This window comes from Petaurus breviceps, unplaced genomic scaffold, assembly GCF_028583685.1.
Source record: "Petaurus breviceps papuanus isolate PSGF00001 unplaced genomic scaffold, PetGlider_PUasm1.0 90625, whole genome shotgun sequence".
Lineage (NCBI taxonomy): Eukaryota > Metazoa > Chordata > Mammalia > Diprotodontia > Petauridae > Petaurus > Petaurus breviceps.
Window position 1 is genome coordinate 4,976,154 of NW_027187289.1, and position 17,235 is coordinate 4,993,388.

Genomic DNA, 17,235 nt, shown 5'->3' on the forward strand with positions numbered 1-17,235 from the left:
GCACTGCTTGCTATGGTGACAAGTGGATTGCCCCTTTTCCCCTTGTGATATTTCAGGGATGCTATGCCTTTAAATACTCCAGCTGCTATCAGGCCCCTTACTTCCTTGAAGAATGAACCACAATGCCTGCCTGTGCTGAACCTTAATTGCAGACTTTTCAGAGAGGGCCCAGCAGTCTTGGGAAAATGGAGTTCTATTACCCAAGTGCACTGAACCAAAAAAAGAAATCTTCCATGAGACATTGAGAGGAAGTGTGAAATAGAGGAAAGTACATTACATTTGACATCTAAGGGTTCAGGTTCAAATCCTGTCTGCTCATTACCTGCTTGGCTGATGGCCAGTAATTTCATTTTTCTGGGCCTTAGTTTCCTCATCTCAGCTCACATGCTGGTTTTTAAGATTTTGTTTCATCTGGAATAACAGAATTACAGAATTTGAGAGTTGGAAGGGACCTCAACAATCATTCACATTGTCATCTGACCTAATATAAGACAGGACTTTCCATCCTTCCCACAACTAAACTTTCTCTTAAAGGATTGTCTCCTATATTATCATATGAGCTTCTTGAGAACAGGTATTGACTCACTATTTTTCTACTTGTATACCCACTGCTTGGCACATAGTAAGCTCTTCATTAATTTAGCCCAACCTATACATGAAAGAAATCCCCACTGGCAAGTGTCCCTCCAACCTCTGCTTAAAGACCTCAAAGAATGGGGAACCAACCACTTATTTGTGCCCTTATAACCCAAAATTACTTTGCATGTATCTTATCTATCTTTATTCATGTACATGTTGTCTCTCCATATAGAATGAAAACTCCCAGAGGACAGGAACTATTTCATTTTTATCTTTGTATTTTTTTTCCAGTGGTTAAAAAACCAGTGGTTAAAACTTTGCCTGGCACACAGATAGTACTTTTAATAAATGCTTTTTGACCTATAAAGTTAGGGTGTTGATTTAAATCAGCAGTTCTCAAATGTTTTGATCTCAGGAGCCCTTTATACTCTATAATATCATTGATGACCCAAAAGAGCTTTTGTTTATGTGGTTATATCTATCACTATTTACCACATTAGATGTTAAAACTTATACACTTAAAAATAATAATAAATCCATTACATATTAACATTTTTAATAAAAACTCTATATTTTCCAAAATAAAAACATTTAAGAAGAGCATTATAATTTTATCTATTTTTGCAAATCTCTCTAATCAGCTTAATAGAAGACATCTGGATTCTTTCTTTCTGCATTCACTCTTGAGATGTATTGTTTTGGTGGATGTATATAAAGAAAATCTGGCCTTACACAAAGATGTATTTGGAAAGGTGAGCAGCATTTTAATAGGCAAATAATGTCCTAGTGTTATTATGAAAAGGTTTTGACCTCATGGATTCCCCCATTGTCTCTTAGACCACACATTGAGAACCACTACATTAGATGATTTCTAAGCTCCCTTCCAAATCCTAAGTCTGTGTCCGGGGCCGATATATATGTTTCCTCATTAGGATTTCAACAGCACGAGTGTTCTCCACCCAATCTTATTTACTTGTGAATGGAAACCTTCTGGCCTGCTGAATTCATCTAAAATAAGGTCTCTTTAATTGTGCTATGTGTCTGCTACTGGGTTTTGGCAAAAATGGCAGATACTTATGACATTTATTAATTGGCTCAGGAAAAAGAAATAATAAATAACTTGCAATGCAGACTTCGTTCTTTTATAAACGGAATTTATCTTTTTTTTAAATTATGTACAAAAGGTAAACTTCAAAACAAACACAAAATCAAATGTAATCCTTTTCTGACCACAGTGATGTGAAGTTTTCCAAAATCTCAGTTACAAGTAATCTCATTAATGATAGACTGTCAACACTTCAAAATAGATGTTATACAGAAAGTCAAATGTACCTATTTTAAGAAATTATATAATTGAATCAACTTAAAGTAAATCAAACACCAAAAAAGAGTATGTACTCTCTGAGACAATTAAAGTTAAAAAGAAAATATGAAATGTCCTATACAACAAACTTGAAAACCCAGGAAAGATGGATTATATGGTCTAGATCCACTTTTGCTTCCCAGGGCCAACAATAATGCCACAAATCCTGCTTTCCAGGCATTCTACATTTCAGACTTTCTCAGAGGAGGTACACCACTGACTTTTGGAAGAATAGAAGTTGTCATGCACCCTAGCTGTTGTGAGCAGTAGGCAGACTCTTAGGAGGGACCATTATTTCCACAGGAAATTCTGGTGGCAGAAAAGTCTTGCACTGAGATTCTCACTGCAGAGTCAGGTCATTGTAATTAGAAAAAAAAGGAAATGATGTCTACAGTGATATCATACAGGTGAATCCTATGGAATGGAACTCCCAGTTTCCTTTATTTTATTTTAATTATTACTATTGTTATTTGTTGAAGGCTCTTAATGGAAGTCAAGCTATTTGTATAATTATGTCCCTAAGTTATCTATTTACAGAGTTGTCTTAAGCCAGTTAGTCCCCATGGGGCAAATGCTTTGCCTGATACCTACACACAGATTTCCCCTGAAACAGGTGGAACGTTGTGTAAGAATGACTGAGGCTAGAATTTGACTTGTTCTGATTTCTAATTTTTTTTGCATATTTAGAAAAGAATCTAAGAACAAAGAATGTATCTTTTAAAATTCAGACTTCATAGTGTGTAAAAATACTATCTCTTAGATGAGTGCAGTGCTGACCTTTTCAGATCAATCATAAATAATACATTCTCCCAAGAGAATTCTAGATGAACTGGGAAAAACACGAAGTAAAGCCATTTCTCCGGTACTACAGAATGGCTACTTTGGGCCACTTGGTTTTTGGGAGCTTACAATGCAGGACATATTTGAATACACATCTGAATTTACAGAGGCAAGGTACATGACATTTAAATGATCTAAATCTGTTCATGACATGATTTCTAACTTTATTAATATTATCATTATACATGGTTTCTTGAGGGAATGTAAATAGCCAACTGGCCAAGCACAGCTTCATCAGACAGGCCCATTTTATGTTCCCAATGACAATAGGGTGATATATTGAAAGGGCTAAAAACCATCACCAAACAATCCTGTGAGACACTGAAGTTATACGTTGGTTACAGCTTGTTCACATGAAAGGATAGGGGATCTGAAAACTGGTTTTACAATGAGATTTTCATTTGTATTGGTTTGCACTCAGATATCCAGAAGGTCATCTCCACTTTCATCACTCTCCACAGTTAGCTGCCTTGTCCACCACTTTTTGACTTCAGAGCCGCAGGAAGCAGTGTCGGTCATGGGGTTCATTTTGCATACTACTGACTTCATGGTGGTGCGACTGCCGAACCTCAGGTTGACCGAAGACACGGAATGGCTTATTGGTTTTGGTGCTGTGGAATAAGAGAGTACTATTATGGTTTTCTACTCTGATTCCTTTTTTGCAGACCCCTAAGTGGTTTTGACATTACATTCATATGACTAATACTCTTGGCAAATGTGTCTTGCACAGAGTTTATGAATGTGAACTCTGCTTAGTGATATAATCATTATATCTGAAAAAGGATTTTCTAATTCTTTTGTAGGTTTTCCTAGTCATACTTTTTTATATACCTTTTAAAAATGCCTCAATCAATCTGTGAAGAAAATATTTACCTGTTGGTTATCCTGAAAACCTATCACCTGGGTCAAGGAGGTAGAGAAATTGATGTGTGTAGAGTTGTATACAAAAGGAGAGAGAATATGAGGGAGATATGGAATAGATTGGATAGAAAGAGCCAATCAAGATAAGTCTTATTTTTCTGTGAATTGTCACAAGAACTTTCAGTGTCCTCTAAGGAGGACAGTGATTCTGTATTTATAGCCAATTTTAAAATTTTAACTTGAGAACTACTTATCTTTAGGGCACAGTTATATAAGATGAGGTCTCTGTATAAATTAGTGTGAAATTAAGATCTGGCAATTATGTTATAACGAGTTAGACTTTTCAGATTGCTTAGGTTCTGTTTCATCCCCTGTACAGTGCCCTTGACTTTTCCTTAGCTTTTGATGCCTTTGACCACTCACTCCTTCCTAAAACTTCACCTCCTATGAAATATATAGAAATATGTACAAAATGGAATCGTCAAACAAATATTTCAATAATTCATGGATGTGATTTCATGGGTACTTGCTCTCTGACACAAATGGCAATCCCTTTAGGATTTTGGAGATGTTCTTCAAGTGTTGCTATGACCAAAAAAATCAATCACTCTGTGATCAGTCTAGAGATGAATATCTCTGAGCTTATTAGTCAGGCTAGTCATACAATTACAGATTTAAGAGCTGAAAGGAAACTTTAGAGGTCATGAAATCCATCCCCTCTCCCCCATTTTACAGATGAGGAAATTAAAGAACAGGGAAAGTGAGTGACTTGTCCATGATCACAGAGTTAGTAAATGGCAGAATCAAGAATCTAATTCAGTGCAGTTTCCACTTGGTCCATCATTGGATCCATACTTGGTTCTTTTCCAGCTTGTGGAAGAATCTACAAGAGCTTGTACTCTGCTGGCCACTGCCTTTGAAAAATAACAAAACAATGAACTATATACTAAAGAACAATATATTAATTCTTAGTGCCCTTCCTGTCCTTCCCACTTTTTTGAGAGATCCTTCTTGGCCCCTTCTGCAGACATTGCCATTCCCTGTGCTAAGCTTAAAATGTTATTTACATGTTGATAATTCAGTTCTAATACACACATATATATTCATGTGTGTATATGCGCACATACACATATATGTATAATATATGTGTGTAGGTGTCTCTCTCTATATATACACATACATATAATCTTTATGGCTTTGCAAAGCAATTGACATATATGATCTCATTTCATCCTCACAACAACCTATGAGGTAGATGCTATTTTTATTGTCATTTTGCAGATGAGGAAACTGAAGCTGAGATAGGTTAAATAATCTGTATGGGGTGATGCTAAGGAAGAATATTTGGTGGCATTTGAACTATCTAGTGCTCTGACCATGGTGCCGCCTACCTGCTTGAGAAATAATAGCCAGCATTTATATGGCACTTTTAAGGTTTGTTGTTGTTTGTCCTTTGTTCTGGAAGAGGACCATGATACCAGGGAGGTGATGCCATGGCATGCAAGTGAATTGGATTTAAGTGAGGGAGGGCTGTGCCAAGTCACCCGCCTCACTTTCTCCTTTGGAGCCATCTGGGTCCAGAGTCCAGATATCAATCAGGATGAATGGAGATGGCCCAGGATGCAGTGGGGGACCTTGGCCTTTAACAGGTCTCAATTTTATTGAGGCAATGCTCATTCAGTGACTAAGGCTAGGTAAGACATGAGGCAGAAAATGGCCTCTTTATATAGTCCAAAAAAAAACCAAACAAACAAATCCAAAACCAAACAAAAAACCAAAAACAACCCACCATCAATCTGTTAGGTGAAGACCCTCAGGGTCTCTGGTCAAAACAGAAACAACTGCTATTTACATTCACTATGAACCAATATAGACCCAAATAATGACCAAGTGGGGCTTACTTACTTTTAAGGTTTGCAAAGTAGTTGACATATGTAAATACATCTCTCTCTCTCTCCCCTGGATGTCTAACTGCAGTCACTCAAATTCACTTATCTTCTCCCTCCCTCATCCATTCCTTATATTTGTTAAGGGTACTGCCATTATTCTTGTCACTCATATTTGAAATGTAGGAGGCAGCCTCGATTTTTCTATGTTCAACCAGTTACCATGTTCATTCTTTTGTCAACATGTCTTTTTATCCATTGCTTTTCCTTACTATTGCTGCTGCCCCTTGAGTTCTAGTCCCCTGCTTCTCATGTCTGAATAACTACAGGAGCACCCTAACAATTCTTTCTGCCCCTCCAAAACATACTACATATTTCTTAGTGATAAAACTGGGTACAAAGGTTCCTAATTGTTAATACTGTGTTTCCCTGATAATAAGACCTATCCCGAAAATAAGCCCTCCCCTTAATGTGTAAGATTCCTTTAAAATAAGCCCTCCCCTGAAAATAAGCCCTATTGAGATTGCTACTGTAGTGAAGGTGATCCCCTGCGCTACACGCTACATTACTGCATCCAATCAGAGCTACAGCAGTGAGCGCGTCATCCTGTTCTTCCCCAGTGATTTGCTTATTGAATAAAGGTACATTTTTTTTGTTCACATTTACCTGTTTATTAAAATTGCTGTCAATGTTCATTAAAATAAGCCCTCCCCTGAAAATAAGCCCTCTGGTGTTTTTCTGTCCAAAAAAATTAATAAGACAGTGTCTTATTATCGGGGAAGCACGGTAGAATAAAATCAAAACATTGAAGTTTACAATTTTAGGCTCTGACTAATTTTTGGCTTTCCTTTGACAAGAAGATATCTTTTCTTATATATTTTGAAAACATTTTAGAATGTAAATCACAATTTTGAAACATAAACACGCACACCCATTTATAATCCTTGAATAGAAGAATGATTTAGACATTAATAGACTTACCAGAAGGTAATCGCCACTGCCCAAATTTCCTTTGGGGTTTTCCAGCATCTGTAGAGTCTTGCCGACACCCTCCTCTATCTGATAGAGTGGGACTTAGAAGCTGTTGTTGGCTGCTTGTCTAAATAATTGGAGAAGAACCAAGATGATGCATTTAATTATTCACACTGAATTCCTTTCTCTTCTCCATGGCTACCTATTCGAACCACCATCTCAGCCCATGGCTGGTTTAAAAGATTACTCTGGGTTAGGGAGATCTGGGTTGCCATGTGCTGAATTGACTTCCATACATAAAGAAAGGAAAAAAAAAACAGGAAGAAAACGAATTGTGAAGAGACAAAGAAGATGGATTAGTAGCATGATGAAGAAACAAAGCAAGAAAATGAATTAAAAGTATCAAGGAAAGGAAAAGAGGCCCCAGGTCTAAATTTGAGGAAGGAAGACTCCAGCCACTACCTTTTCCTATACTTTTTTTAAAGGTCTCACAAGATTTTATCTGTTTGCTACTGGAGTATATTTGCTGGGCAATCCAGTGATCAGACCAATTTGATTGAGTTTCCTGCATTCCAGAAAGGAGGACTTGATAGATGCTCTGGCTGGCAGAGATGAGTTTGTCTTTTTGAATCTTCCACTCCCTTATTTTCTTTCCTAGCCTTACCTCTCATACATTGCAGCTTTTCTGAAACTTCAGTACTGCCTCTCTTCAAGTTCCCCTTTCTGCTTTCTTTGACAACAATGGCACTTTCCTTCATGAAATAAAAATGTCATTTGCAGTCCCCTTTCGCTTTCTTTTCTCACAACCTGCTCCTTTCATTGCCTGTCTCTTGCCAGCTATCTTATTCAGTATTGCTATTTTAGTCTAGATTTTCGTCTATGAGCTTATTGTTGTTCTGGACCCGTGATTTCTTGGTGTAAGGATCCCCCTCCCCTGATGTGGATGGTTAACTGTCAGGAGTTGCCCAGAGCACCAAGAGGCAACTTGCCCATGGTCATGGAACTAGTAAGTATCAGAGGTAAGATTAGAACCCAGGTCTTAATGACTCTGAAGTCAGCCATTTATCTACTACACCATCCTACTTCAGACTAGGTAACTCAAGCAAATGGGTTAGAGGACTTTAGTACAAGTGACCCCACCTTGGGAAACTTTGTAAGTCTAATTATTGACAAAAGTTTCTGGGGTAAGCATCACCCAACTGGTAATGACCGCTAGTTTATGTCCTTCTGAGGGTGCATATAGTACAGTGAGGGCATCCTGATGGTCTACTGTGTTTTAGACTGATAGGTTTATCTCAAGAACCTGATGAAGGTGTAAATATCCCACAAAGCTTTCCTGCCATCAGAAATCCCTTCTCAGAATGCTGGATTTACTCCAGGTCATTAACCTCAAATAACAATTGCACCATCACAAAGGCTGATGGGAAGGAATAGGAGTTCTTTGCCAGCTGTTCCTAATAGCACAAGTCTCTCCAGGATCTTGATTACTGTCTGTATTTTTTGTTTAATAGACTTGTAGATGATTGGATTTGTAGATGAAATTATGCTATGTCCTAGTAATAGTAGGTCCTGGAGATAATTTCTGCTGTATATCCATATGCTATCCCAATGCCCAGCCAAGGAAAAATGAGTCTTCAGTGTATTTTCCCACTTAAGTATGTTGGAAGCCAATTATAAAGCTTTTCACTGTCTTTAGAAGAAGTTCATACGACTTGGTGAGTGGAATGAAAATATTTCTTAGTATCTAGGGTAGATGAGCTATGTTCTCTTAATACATAAGGTACTCCCTGGAAACAAATGAGGCACTTCTAGGGGTGTCATTAACCCTAGCCTAAAGCTGATATACCATCACTTTAGGGCACTGAGTCTTACTTTGATAACCAAAAAAATTATCCATTAACTGGTTCCTAGTATTATACAAACTGGAAAGCTCTGGATCAGTGAATACTTGAACGAAAATATTTAGTGAGTACTTTCCATTTTTCCTCCTTCAGAACCAGTTATTTGGAATATTGGCATTTTGCCTGATGCAGTTTTGTGACCAGCAATCATAGATTAATATTATGTTTTAAAAAATAAGAATAGGCATTGATAAGGACCCATACCTCTGGCTGTATGTTATCTTGGTTATTAGCATTCATATCTTCGCTTGGCTGTGTTGTCTCAATGCTGGGAGGATTCAGAAACTTGCTCAGCTCTTGCTGCTGACTCTCTCGAAGGCTGTGAATGATGCTGCATGACTGCTGTTGTTTCTAAGGTAGAAAAGAATGCATATGTGTGTGTATCTGTGAGTGTATACCCAGAGAGTTATTTTAATAAGCGGGGGGACCCTACTCAGCATCCTGATAATACAAAATGTCATCATCTGGGTCCCAATTCTATTATGTCCAGACTTTTAAAATCTTTTCATCTAACTTGATTTCATTAACAATTTCAGAATAAGGCTCCAGCTGACCTAAATGATGGCTTGGAAATATAGTAGCATTTTCTATCCACTTTCATGCCTTTTGCATAAAAATCTGAATAGTTCTCTACATTGATTTTTATTTTATTTATTTACATATTTACACACATAATTTACATATTTATTTGCATATTTTATTTGGTATACATCTGCCTGTGTTCATTATTATTGTCTGTCTTTTTCCCCTCCTTGTTTTATTCTACTATTACACTCTCAGTGTCTTGGCTTTAGGTAGTCTGATCTTGCCTAGCCTCAAGTCATTTATAATCTAGAAGAACTAGAGAGTTAGTAAGACTATGGAGGATGGAAAGGACTTGAGCATGATGTTAAAAACATATTTCAGACACTGGCTTTGGAGACAGAATGAAATGGGAAACTCTAAAGGCAGGTTGCCTTTACTAGAAATTAAACATTACCACCATTATGCTGGAAGTCTTTTTAGTGAGAAATAGAATTTATTTGCCAAAAAGCTATGGGTAGTTAATACATGGGTTTTATTTGTGTTTCTCTCAATTGTTTTATCAAACAAATAACAAATGTTTTAACATAAAAATATTTTATTCAAAGAATCATTCTTTGTAAAATTAAGCCTTCAAATTTAAACACCTCATTCAAAGTGCAGGCTTTTGGAACAAGCTGGAAGTGGGCTGCTCTGAAGAAAGCAGGACCTTTAATTAATTCAGAATTAAGTTTTGAATAATTACTAGCTTTGTCTTCAGTAGATAGAACCAAATGAGTTAGATTACACTATATACTCAAGAAAGAGTTCAGAGGTTGGTCAGAAAAGAATTTGGCTCTTGGTCCTAAAAGGTTTAGAATCACAGGTACTTAACATTGCTTTGCCCTTCCCCCCCCCCCCACGTTAGAGGAAAGAGCGGAAAAAAAACCAAAACAACAAACATGCTTCCTGTTCAACTCACTGCTCTGATTCGCTTCAAACACTTCTTCAGCCACATCCGTATAGTCTGCTTGGCCACTTCTTCTTCTATGGTGTACTCCAATTGTTCCCTAGCAAGGAGCTCCTCCAGCTGCAAACTTTTTCTGATGTCAACAGATCTGTATGAGAGCATGCTGACAGCGAAAAGAATGGCATTGACATATGGCAAAAGATACTAGAAAACATCATGGCATCAATGAGAAGTGTGCCAGACTGGTCGAGTTACGGCTCTACTAGCAACTGACAATGTGACCAGAAGGGGTCAAGTCACTTTTCTTCTCTGGTTTTTAGTTTTGTTATTTCTCTTAAAAAAAAGTGAATCAGATGATTTTAAATGGACCTTAGAACATTCTTTGAGATTGTAAAAGGTGCTTCAGAATTGGAAAACAGATTTCCCAACTTTTCAAAAAGGAGGAAGAAGGTATTGAAATCAATCTTGACTCCTTGCTAAATTTTAGAAAATAGTGTCCAAGGAATGGTTCATGAGTATTTAAAAAGGGTAACAGTGATTACTCTCTATATTTTTTTTCTTTTTGGAGGGGGAAGGAAGGGCAATTGGGGTTAAGTGACTTGCCCAAGGTCACACAGCTAGTAAGTGTAAGTGTCTGAGGCTGACTCCAGGGCCAGTGCTCTATTCACAGAGCCACCTAGCCACAACAGTGATTACTTTAAACTAGCCTGAATACATTAAGTACAGGTCATGCTGGCTTAATCCCATTTCCACTTTTGAAAATTCCTATCTTAATAGACTAAGGGAATTCTGTAGATAAAGTTAAACAATATTTTCAGGAAGTCATTTGGAGATATCTTTCATAATATGTATATGAAAAAATGGAGAGACATAGGAAGGAGGTTTCAGAACTCTGTGAATGTCTGGAGCCAATGTTAAATTGATCAGTTTCAAATGGATTACTCAAAGGCTCTGCATACTTAGAAAATTTGTTGATAAGATGAATTCTTTGTGAGCCATTTGGGGTTTTTCTTGGCAAAGATACTTGAGTGCTTTGCCATTTCCTTCTATAGCTCATTTAACAGATGAGCAACTAAAGCAAAGAGTGTTAAGTGACTTGCCCAGGGTCACACACACCCTATTAAGTGTCTGAGGCTGAATTTGAACTCAAGAATATGAATTCCTGACTCCAGGCCTGGCACTCTTATCAACTGTACCACCTAGCTGCCCGAGGTGAAGATAGGAGGTATCTAAGATATAATGAATGACAGAATCAGGCCCATAAAGAGTATGATATCATTAGAATAATGAGATTCACCTTACAAGATAAAATTTAATGGGGATAAATATAAAGTCTTATATTTGTGTTCAACAATCTGTTGTATACTGAATGGGGACCAAATGACTACAGATAACATTTCATGGGAAGGAAGATTTAGCAAACCACAAGTTTAATAGGAATCAGTAGCATGACAATGCAGAGAACAATGAAAACCTTAGGCTTTGCCTTGTTCAGAATGGGGGTGGGGGAAATAGTTCTAATATACCCTGCCCTGACCTCATTTATAGTTCTATGTATAGGTCTACTTGCTATATTTTAGAAAGGATCCTGAAGCTGAAACATGTGCAGAGAAAGCCAATGAGGATACTGAGAAGACTCAACATATCCCACAAAAGGGTTAATTGAGGGAACTGGAAATATTTAACCTAGAAAAGACTTACGGGACTCATAGTAATATAATAACATAGTAATTGACTTTATGCATTTGAAAGATTGTCACGTGGAAGGATTAGATTTCTAGACCTAAGAAAAGGATGAAGAATAATAGTAAAAAGTTATAGAGATTCAGTTCTGGCTTGACAGAAAATAACTTTCTGATGATTAGAGCTACTGGAATTACTGGATGTTTTGAAGATAAATTACATATTATTGTATTCAGAGCCTTAGCTATTTTTACATTCACCTTTTTCAGTGTGGTTTCTCATCTGCTAATAAAAATTCCCTAACTGCATTTTAACCACAATTGACCTATCTTCACAAAGCAGGCTGGGGAAATTCCTACAGAACCCTGCCAATAATCCTCCAGCAACTTTTAGGTCATCATTAGACTACAATGAAGATCACAGGTTATCCTACAGGCTATTAAGTAAATGCCCAATTACCTTCTGGGGGAATATGATCCTATTCATAACTCTGATAGCATAACTTATATTTGTGTTCAACAATCTGCTGCGTACTGAAGGGGGACCAAATGGCTACAGATAACATTTCGTGGGAAGAAAGATTTAGTGAACTACAAGTTTAATAGGAATCAGCAGCATGACAATGCAGAGAACAATGACAACCTTTGGCTTTACCTTGTTCAGAATGGGGGTGGGAGAAATAGTTCTACTATACCCTGCCCTGTGTTATTAATATGTTTATTAGTTAGAGGTGGGCTAGAAGGGAGAGAAAAATTTTTGCTAATTAAAAAATAAAATGGGGGTTGTTGAACTAGGAGGCTTCTGAAATACCTTCTAGCTCTATGAACCTATATTTAAAATCAATCTAAATACACAATTTTGAGCATTTAATTCAGAGATCAATTAGTGCCCCAGTAATGAAAACCTGACTTGGCACCTTAGCACATCATGGAAGGTGACGTCACCACCATTATGCAGCCTCTCCATCTCATAACACATGTGCTTGAACAAAAGTTTGTCTTTGTCAAGATCCACCTCCAGCCTCCCTCGGAGCAGCCTCAGCAGAAACTTCACACGGAAAGTTGGAATCACCCCCTGAAATAACACGGGGCAATATTTGTAAGTCATTGTTAGAAGACAGCAATTCACTCAGGCTTCTGTTTCAGGCACAAACTAGAAATTACTTCTCCACAGATACCATAATGGCTATGCTTTGTTGCTTTACTAAAGATCACATTTTCATGTATTCTATATTCTCAGGTGAGCATCAGATGTTAATGCCTAGCAGTGACAGATTCTGTTGGATGCATCTCTCCTCATCCTTCAGGACAGACACAGACACATGGATTCCTAAAGCAAGGAAGGGAGCTCCTCTTCCTCTGTAGACTATGTAAGCCTAGCTTATGCTATTAGCCAATGGCCTTCCTACTGGTTTCACTGTCCTTTAATTCTCTTTAGTTCTCTTTGAGTGGGTCATTCATAAGTCTGGTCTTGGGTATAATGCCAAACACACAAACAACTGAAAAGAATGACTTTTTTTTCAGTTATTCCTAACAATCAGAACTTTTAAATATTAATTACAGATTTTCTGCTTCTTCAAGAATTTACAGCAGAGTATATGGGAAGGAACCATAGACCTAGAGTCCCACCTGCTAGCTGTATGACTAGTCAAGTTATGCAATCTGTCAGGGCCTCACTTTTCTCATCAATAAAATAGGGACAATATTACTTGTATTAGTTATATCACACAATTGTTGACCAGACTGAATTTTTGTCCCTTCTTGGATATCTCTAGCCTTAATGTCTTTGCTTGAATCATCATTTCCACTCTCTCTCCACTGGAAAATTATGCTCCACCCTTCAGATCTACCTGGATTTTGATAAGTCAGCTTTGGCATCATTTTGTTGGGTTTCTGGCATCCATATTGATTTTTAGACATCTCCAACCATGCTATCCTGTTTATTCTCCCTCTACCCTAATTTTTCTTCATGTTGTCTTTCTCCTTTATAATGTAGGCTCTTTAAGGGCAGGGAATGTTTAGCAGCTAGTGGTTGGAAGATAGCAGGAACATAATAAATGCTCACTTGCTTGCTCTGACTAAACTTTAAAATCATGACATGCTTGAGTTATTAATTTGTTCTAATCATTTTCAGTAGAGTTCAGATAGAAATGGTCCTGGGAAATGTTATCCTATTCTTTTATGTTTAACCTGCACATAAGTAGATAAAATAGCTGCTTTTGGTTACTGAATAAAAGTATTGGGATAATAGCTCATTTTCTGTAGACATCATGTACCTCTACCTGTTCCCACATATTTTTTATTTTTTTCTTATTCTCTGTATTTTGAAAGCTTTTCTTCTATAAAGATCGAAGATTATATGTATTTGGTATGGTGATGACTAAGACAATATTTATAAATTTTTATGTATTATTATCATTAAACATTATTTCACAGCTCTTCTCTGTGTTTACCGAATGATTAGTTTACAAATGACCTCTTACTAGGTCAAGGTAGGCATACGATTTATCAATTATGATTCATTTGGGTAAAAGCATATACTTTCATTGAGACAGAAAGCACTGGGATTAAGCATTAAGCTATTATGAGGCAGGAAATAGCCTTCCATTACATTAGGTAGGTAAGAGTAGGGTGGAAAACTAGTCAGTATGATAGCAGGAGCCTAGAGAAAGAAATTTTGATGTCCCCGATATAAAGGGGAAGGTGTGGGTTTGGCATCATCAGTGTGGAAAGAGAGATAAAGGGGAAGCTGAGAGCACTGCAAACAAAACAAGCGCCTTTGAAAGACTTTATCTTAAATTCCATTGGCTTTTCCTTCCATTTTCTTCTTTCTTCTCTGTCTTCTTAAGGTTTGGAATATGATGGGGCATAGGAGAGAAGCATTCTATTTCTGTCTTATTTCCTTTCTCTTTAACTCAAGCTCTGGTGAAGGTTTTAGATAATATGACAAAAATATTTCACTAAATTCTTTATAAGTGAAGTCTTATTTCTTAGGCTACTCTCATACCCCCCCCCCCCAACTTCCCCACACTCAAAAAGCAGATCTTGATGAATTCTTGATTTAAAATGTTAGTGATTTCCTACTGAGCCAATCAAGATATTGTGCATTTCAATTACCAACAGTAAGGATAGCAGAATGGTAGAGACATTACAATAAATGCTTTACAGGGGTGAAATGGGAAAGAATTTACAGTACAAAATAGCATCATCAAATTTCCTACCTCTCTTTTATCATCTACCATATTCCATATGATTTGAAAGTGGCGAAGATCATTGTAGCTTAATAGTTGGTCTTCCTCGGTGGAATAAAACAAAGAGAAATTCTCTACAATTATAGCTAAAAAGGAAAAAAATATATATACAATTAAACATTTCATCTAATTTTCCATGACTTTCAGAAAAGGAAAGCACATTAAACATAATAGATTTTATCACCAATATTTCCAAAGTGCCCTTTAACTCTGGTCTCTAAGTTGGCATGTCTTAATGTTGAACCAGGCTATTTATGCAATCTCCTGTCTTTCCAGAACACGAGGGTCACAAGAACAAATATAGATTCTGTGTACACAATTTCCTGCCAACTGCTTCTTCTCTTACTTGGGGGTATGATTCGCAAAGGCCAAGTTATATTCTGGGTGGTCTCACAACTAGGTGACTAAAATTAATCATTTCAAAGATAAATGCCTTATGTTTTGGGGATGCAAAGGTAGACCTTCATGAATGTTTATTTAAGAACATTAACCCCAAACCCCACAAACTATAATGTTCATTTACCTGAGCAACTATGTTAAAATTAAAGTTTATACTGAATAGTGCAAGTCTTGAATTTGTAATCAGTTTTCATTTACATGCCTATGAAATGATTCTTCAGCTTTCAGATTAAGAGTCAACACTTTATAATTAACACTGTGAAATATCCACCCCAAGCAATCCTGGATAATTACTTGAAAATTATGTATAATTATCTTAGTTCCTAGATTTAAAGAGGTAAATGATTTTATATTCAAAGAATATCACTTACCAACAAGCAGATTTAGCATGATGTAGGCAATGATGACATAAAATGAACAGAAATACATAAGTGCTCCAGCATAATTTCCACAGTCAGTTGCCCAGTATTTGAAATCATCTGGTGTACAAAATGGAGGCTGAACCTTTTTGGGGAGAGGAAGAGAAAGACAATACAAAATCTATAATTAATGGACTATTTAGTAAAAAAAAATTCCAAACAAACAAGATATAATAAATGTCACATTCATTTTTAAAGATGATCAAACACTGGTCAACTCATCAATTTTATTAGTAATAAAAGTATATCTTTGTATCCTTTTTGTATTTCATGCTTTTCATACTGAAAATTCTCAAGTGCATTAAATTGGATTAAAAGTTTGCACTGAAGAAATCTGGCTCCCATCCCAGTTGATTAGTGGCCATTCATACAAACCCTGTGCTGTGTCAACAGACAAAGAAGTAAGGAATCTTTTTTTTCTCCCACTTAAACAATAGAGCCAATTTTAGAACAGAAAAAAATATATGTGACAAGAAGTACAAGTTGGCAAATCTAATTTTAAAGGTAAAGATACCAGCACCAGTTTTATATATAACTAAAGAAACAACGCTACCGTGAAATACTCAAATGCTGATTGGATCCATACGGATTCAAATTAAAGCAGGGTCTCTGATGAGGTCATATTTACCATACAGTCGTGCATAATCTTGTTCCAATCTTCTCCTGTGACTATGCGGAAGAGCACAGTAATGGCCTTCCCAGCCGAGGAAAAATTTGCGTGCCTATTTTATTTTAAAGAGAAACAGAAAAAATTCAGGTGTATAATTTGTCATGGCAAAATTCTGGCAAGTTTTAACTGAGAACAGGTTCATAAGATCACGGACCTAAAACTGGAAGGAACCTCAGAGGTCATCTGAACCAAAACCTTTTGCAGATGCAGGAACTGGGTCCAGAGAAGTTAAATCGTGACTTATTCAAGGTCACAAGAAGTAAAGGTCAAGGTAGGATTCAGTTTACCACACTTCTCTTCATATTTCTCTCTTACCTAGAATGAAGGGCCATTTCTACATGTAATGTGCAAACGACAGCAACACCAATAAACTGACATTACATAGGGGTATCTTAACAATCAGTCCATTTTATGGCATGGTATCTACTACTGTGCTTACAGAAAGGTTGAATTTACAGGCCACCAATTCCTTCACTCCTAGAATTGGGATGCCAGACTTTCTGTAGAAAGTCTGTAAACTGAAAATTCCTGTAGGACCTGTTGTAATTCTATTTGACTCTCCTCAAGATCCCAGTCTCACTTCTATCAGATTTCAGGGGGTCTGTGAACTTAAGTGGAAAAACTACACCTTCATTTTCACTAATCACTAATTAAAATTTAGAATTTCTTTCACTTATGATAAAAATAAAAACCAATTACTCTGAGAAGGAGCCCACAGGCAACACAAAAGAGTCTATGATATGAAAAATATTAAAAACCTCTGGTGGAAAAGTTCTAGAAAAATCACCTGTTCCCTTGTATATCTAGCATCACAGGAGCAATCCAGGGTAAATTTTTGTATTCTGTACAAAGGTACACCTGAATCCTTTGCCACTTCTGTGTCCCACAGGTCACCCCCTGTTCTATCTATATACTTATGCCTATTAGCAGCCTGCCCCCCC

At 36.9% G+C, this 17,235-nt stretch overlaps 1 protein-coding gene across 1 annotated transcript in view; it reads right to left on the reverse strand.

The window, feature by feature from the left end:
• Window positions 1-1,628: 1,628 nt before the first annotated feature.
• NALCN (sodium leak channel, non-selective) overlaps window positions 1,629-17,235 on the reverse strand; it is a 558,956-nt gene continuing 543,349 nt past the window's right edge. Inside the window, exons 37-44 of the mRNA XM_069064204.1 lie at window positions 16,253-16,346; window positions 15,577-15,709; window positions 14,777-14,892; window positions 12,473-12,630; window positions 9,886-10,036; window positions 8,607-8,753; window positions 6,511-6,628; window positions 1,629-3,393 (exon numbers count right to left, since the gene is read on the reverse strand). Of these exons, the coding sequence (XP_068920305.1) occupies window positions 3,200-3,393; window positions 6,511-6,628; window positions 8,607-8,753; window positions 9,886-10,036; window positions 12,473-12,630; window positions 14,777-14,892; window positions 15,577-15,709; window positions 16,253-16,346 (1,111 nt within the window). The 3' untranslated portion in view covers window positions 1,629-3,199. The remainder of the gene's footprint in view (window positions 3,394-6,510; window positions 6,629-8,606; window positions 8,754-9,885; window positions 10,037-12,472; window positions 12,631-14,776; window positions 14,893-15,576; window positions 15,710-16,252; window positions 16,347-17,235) is intronic.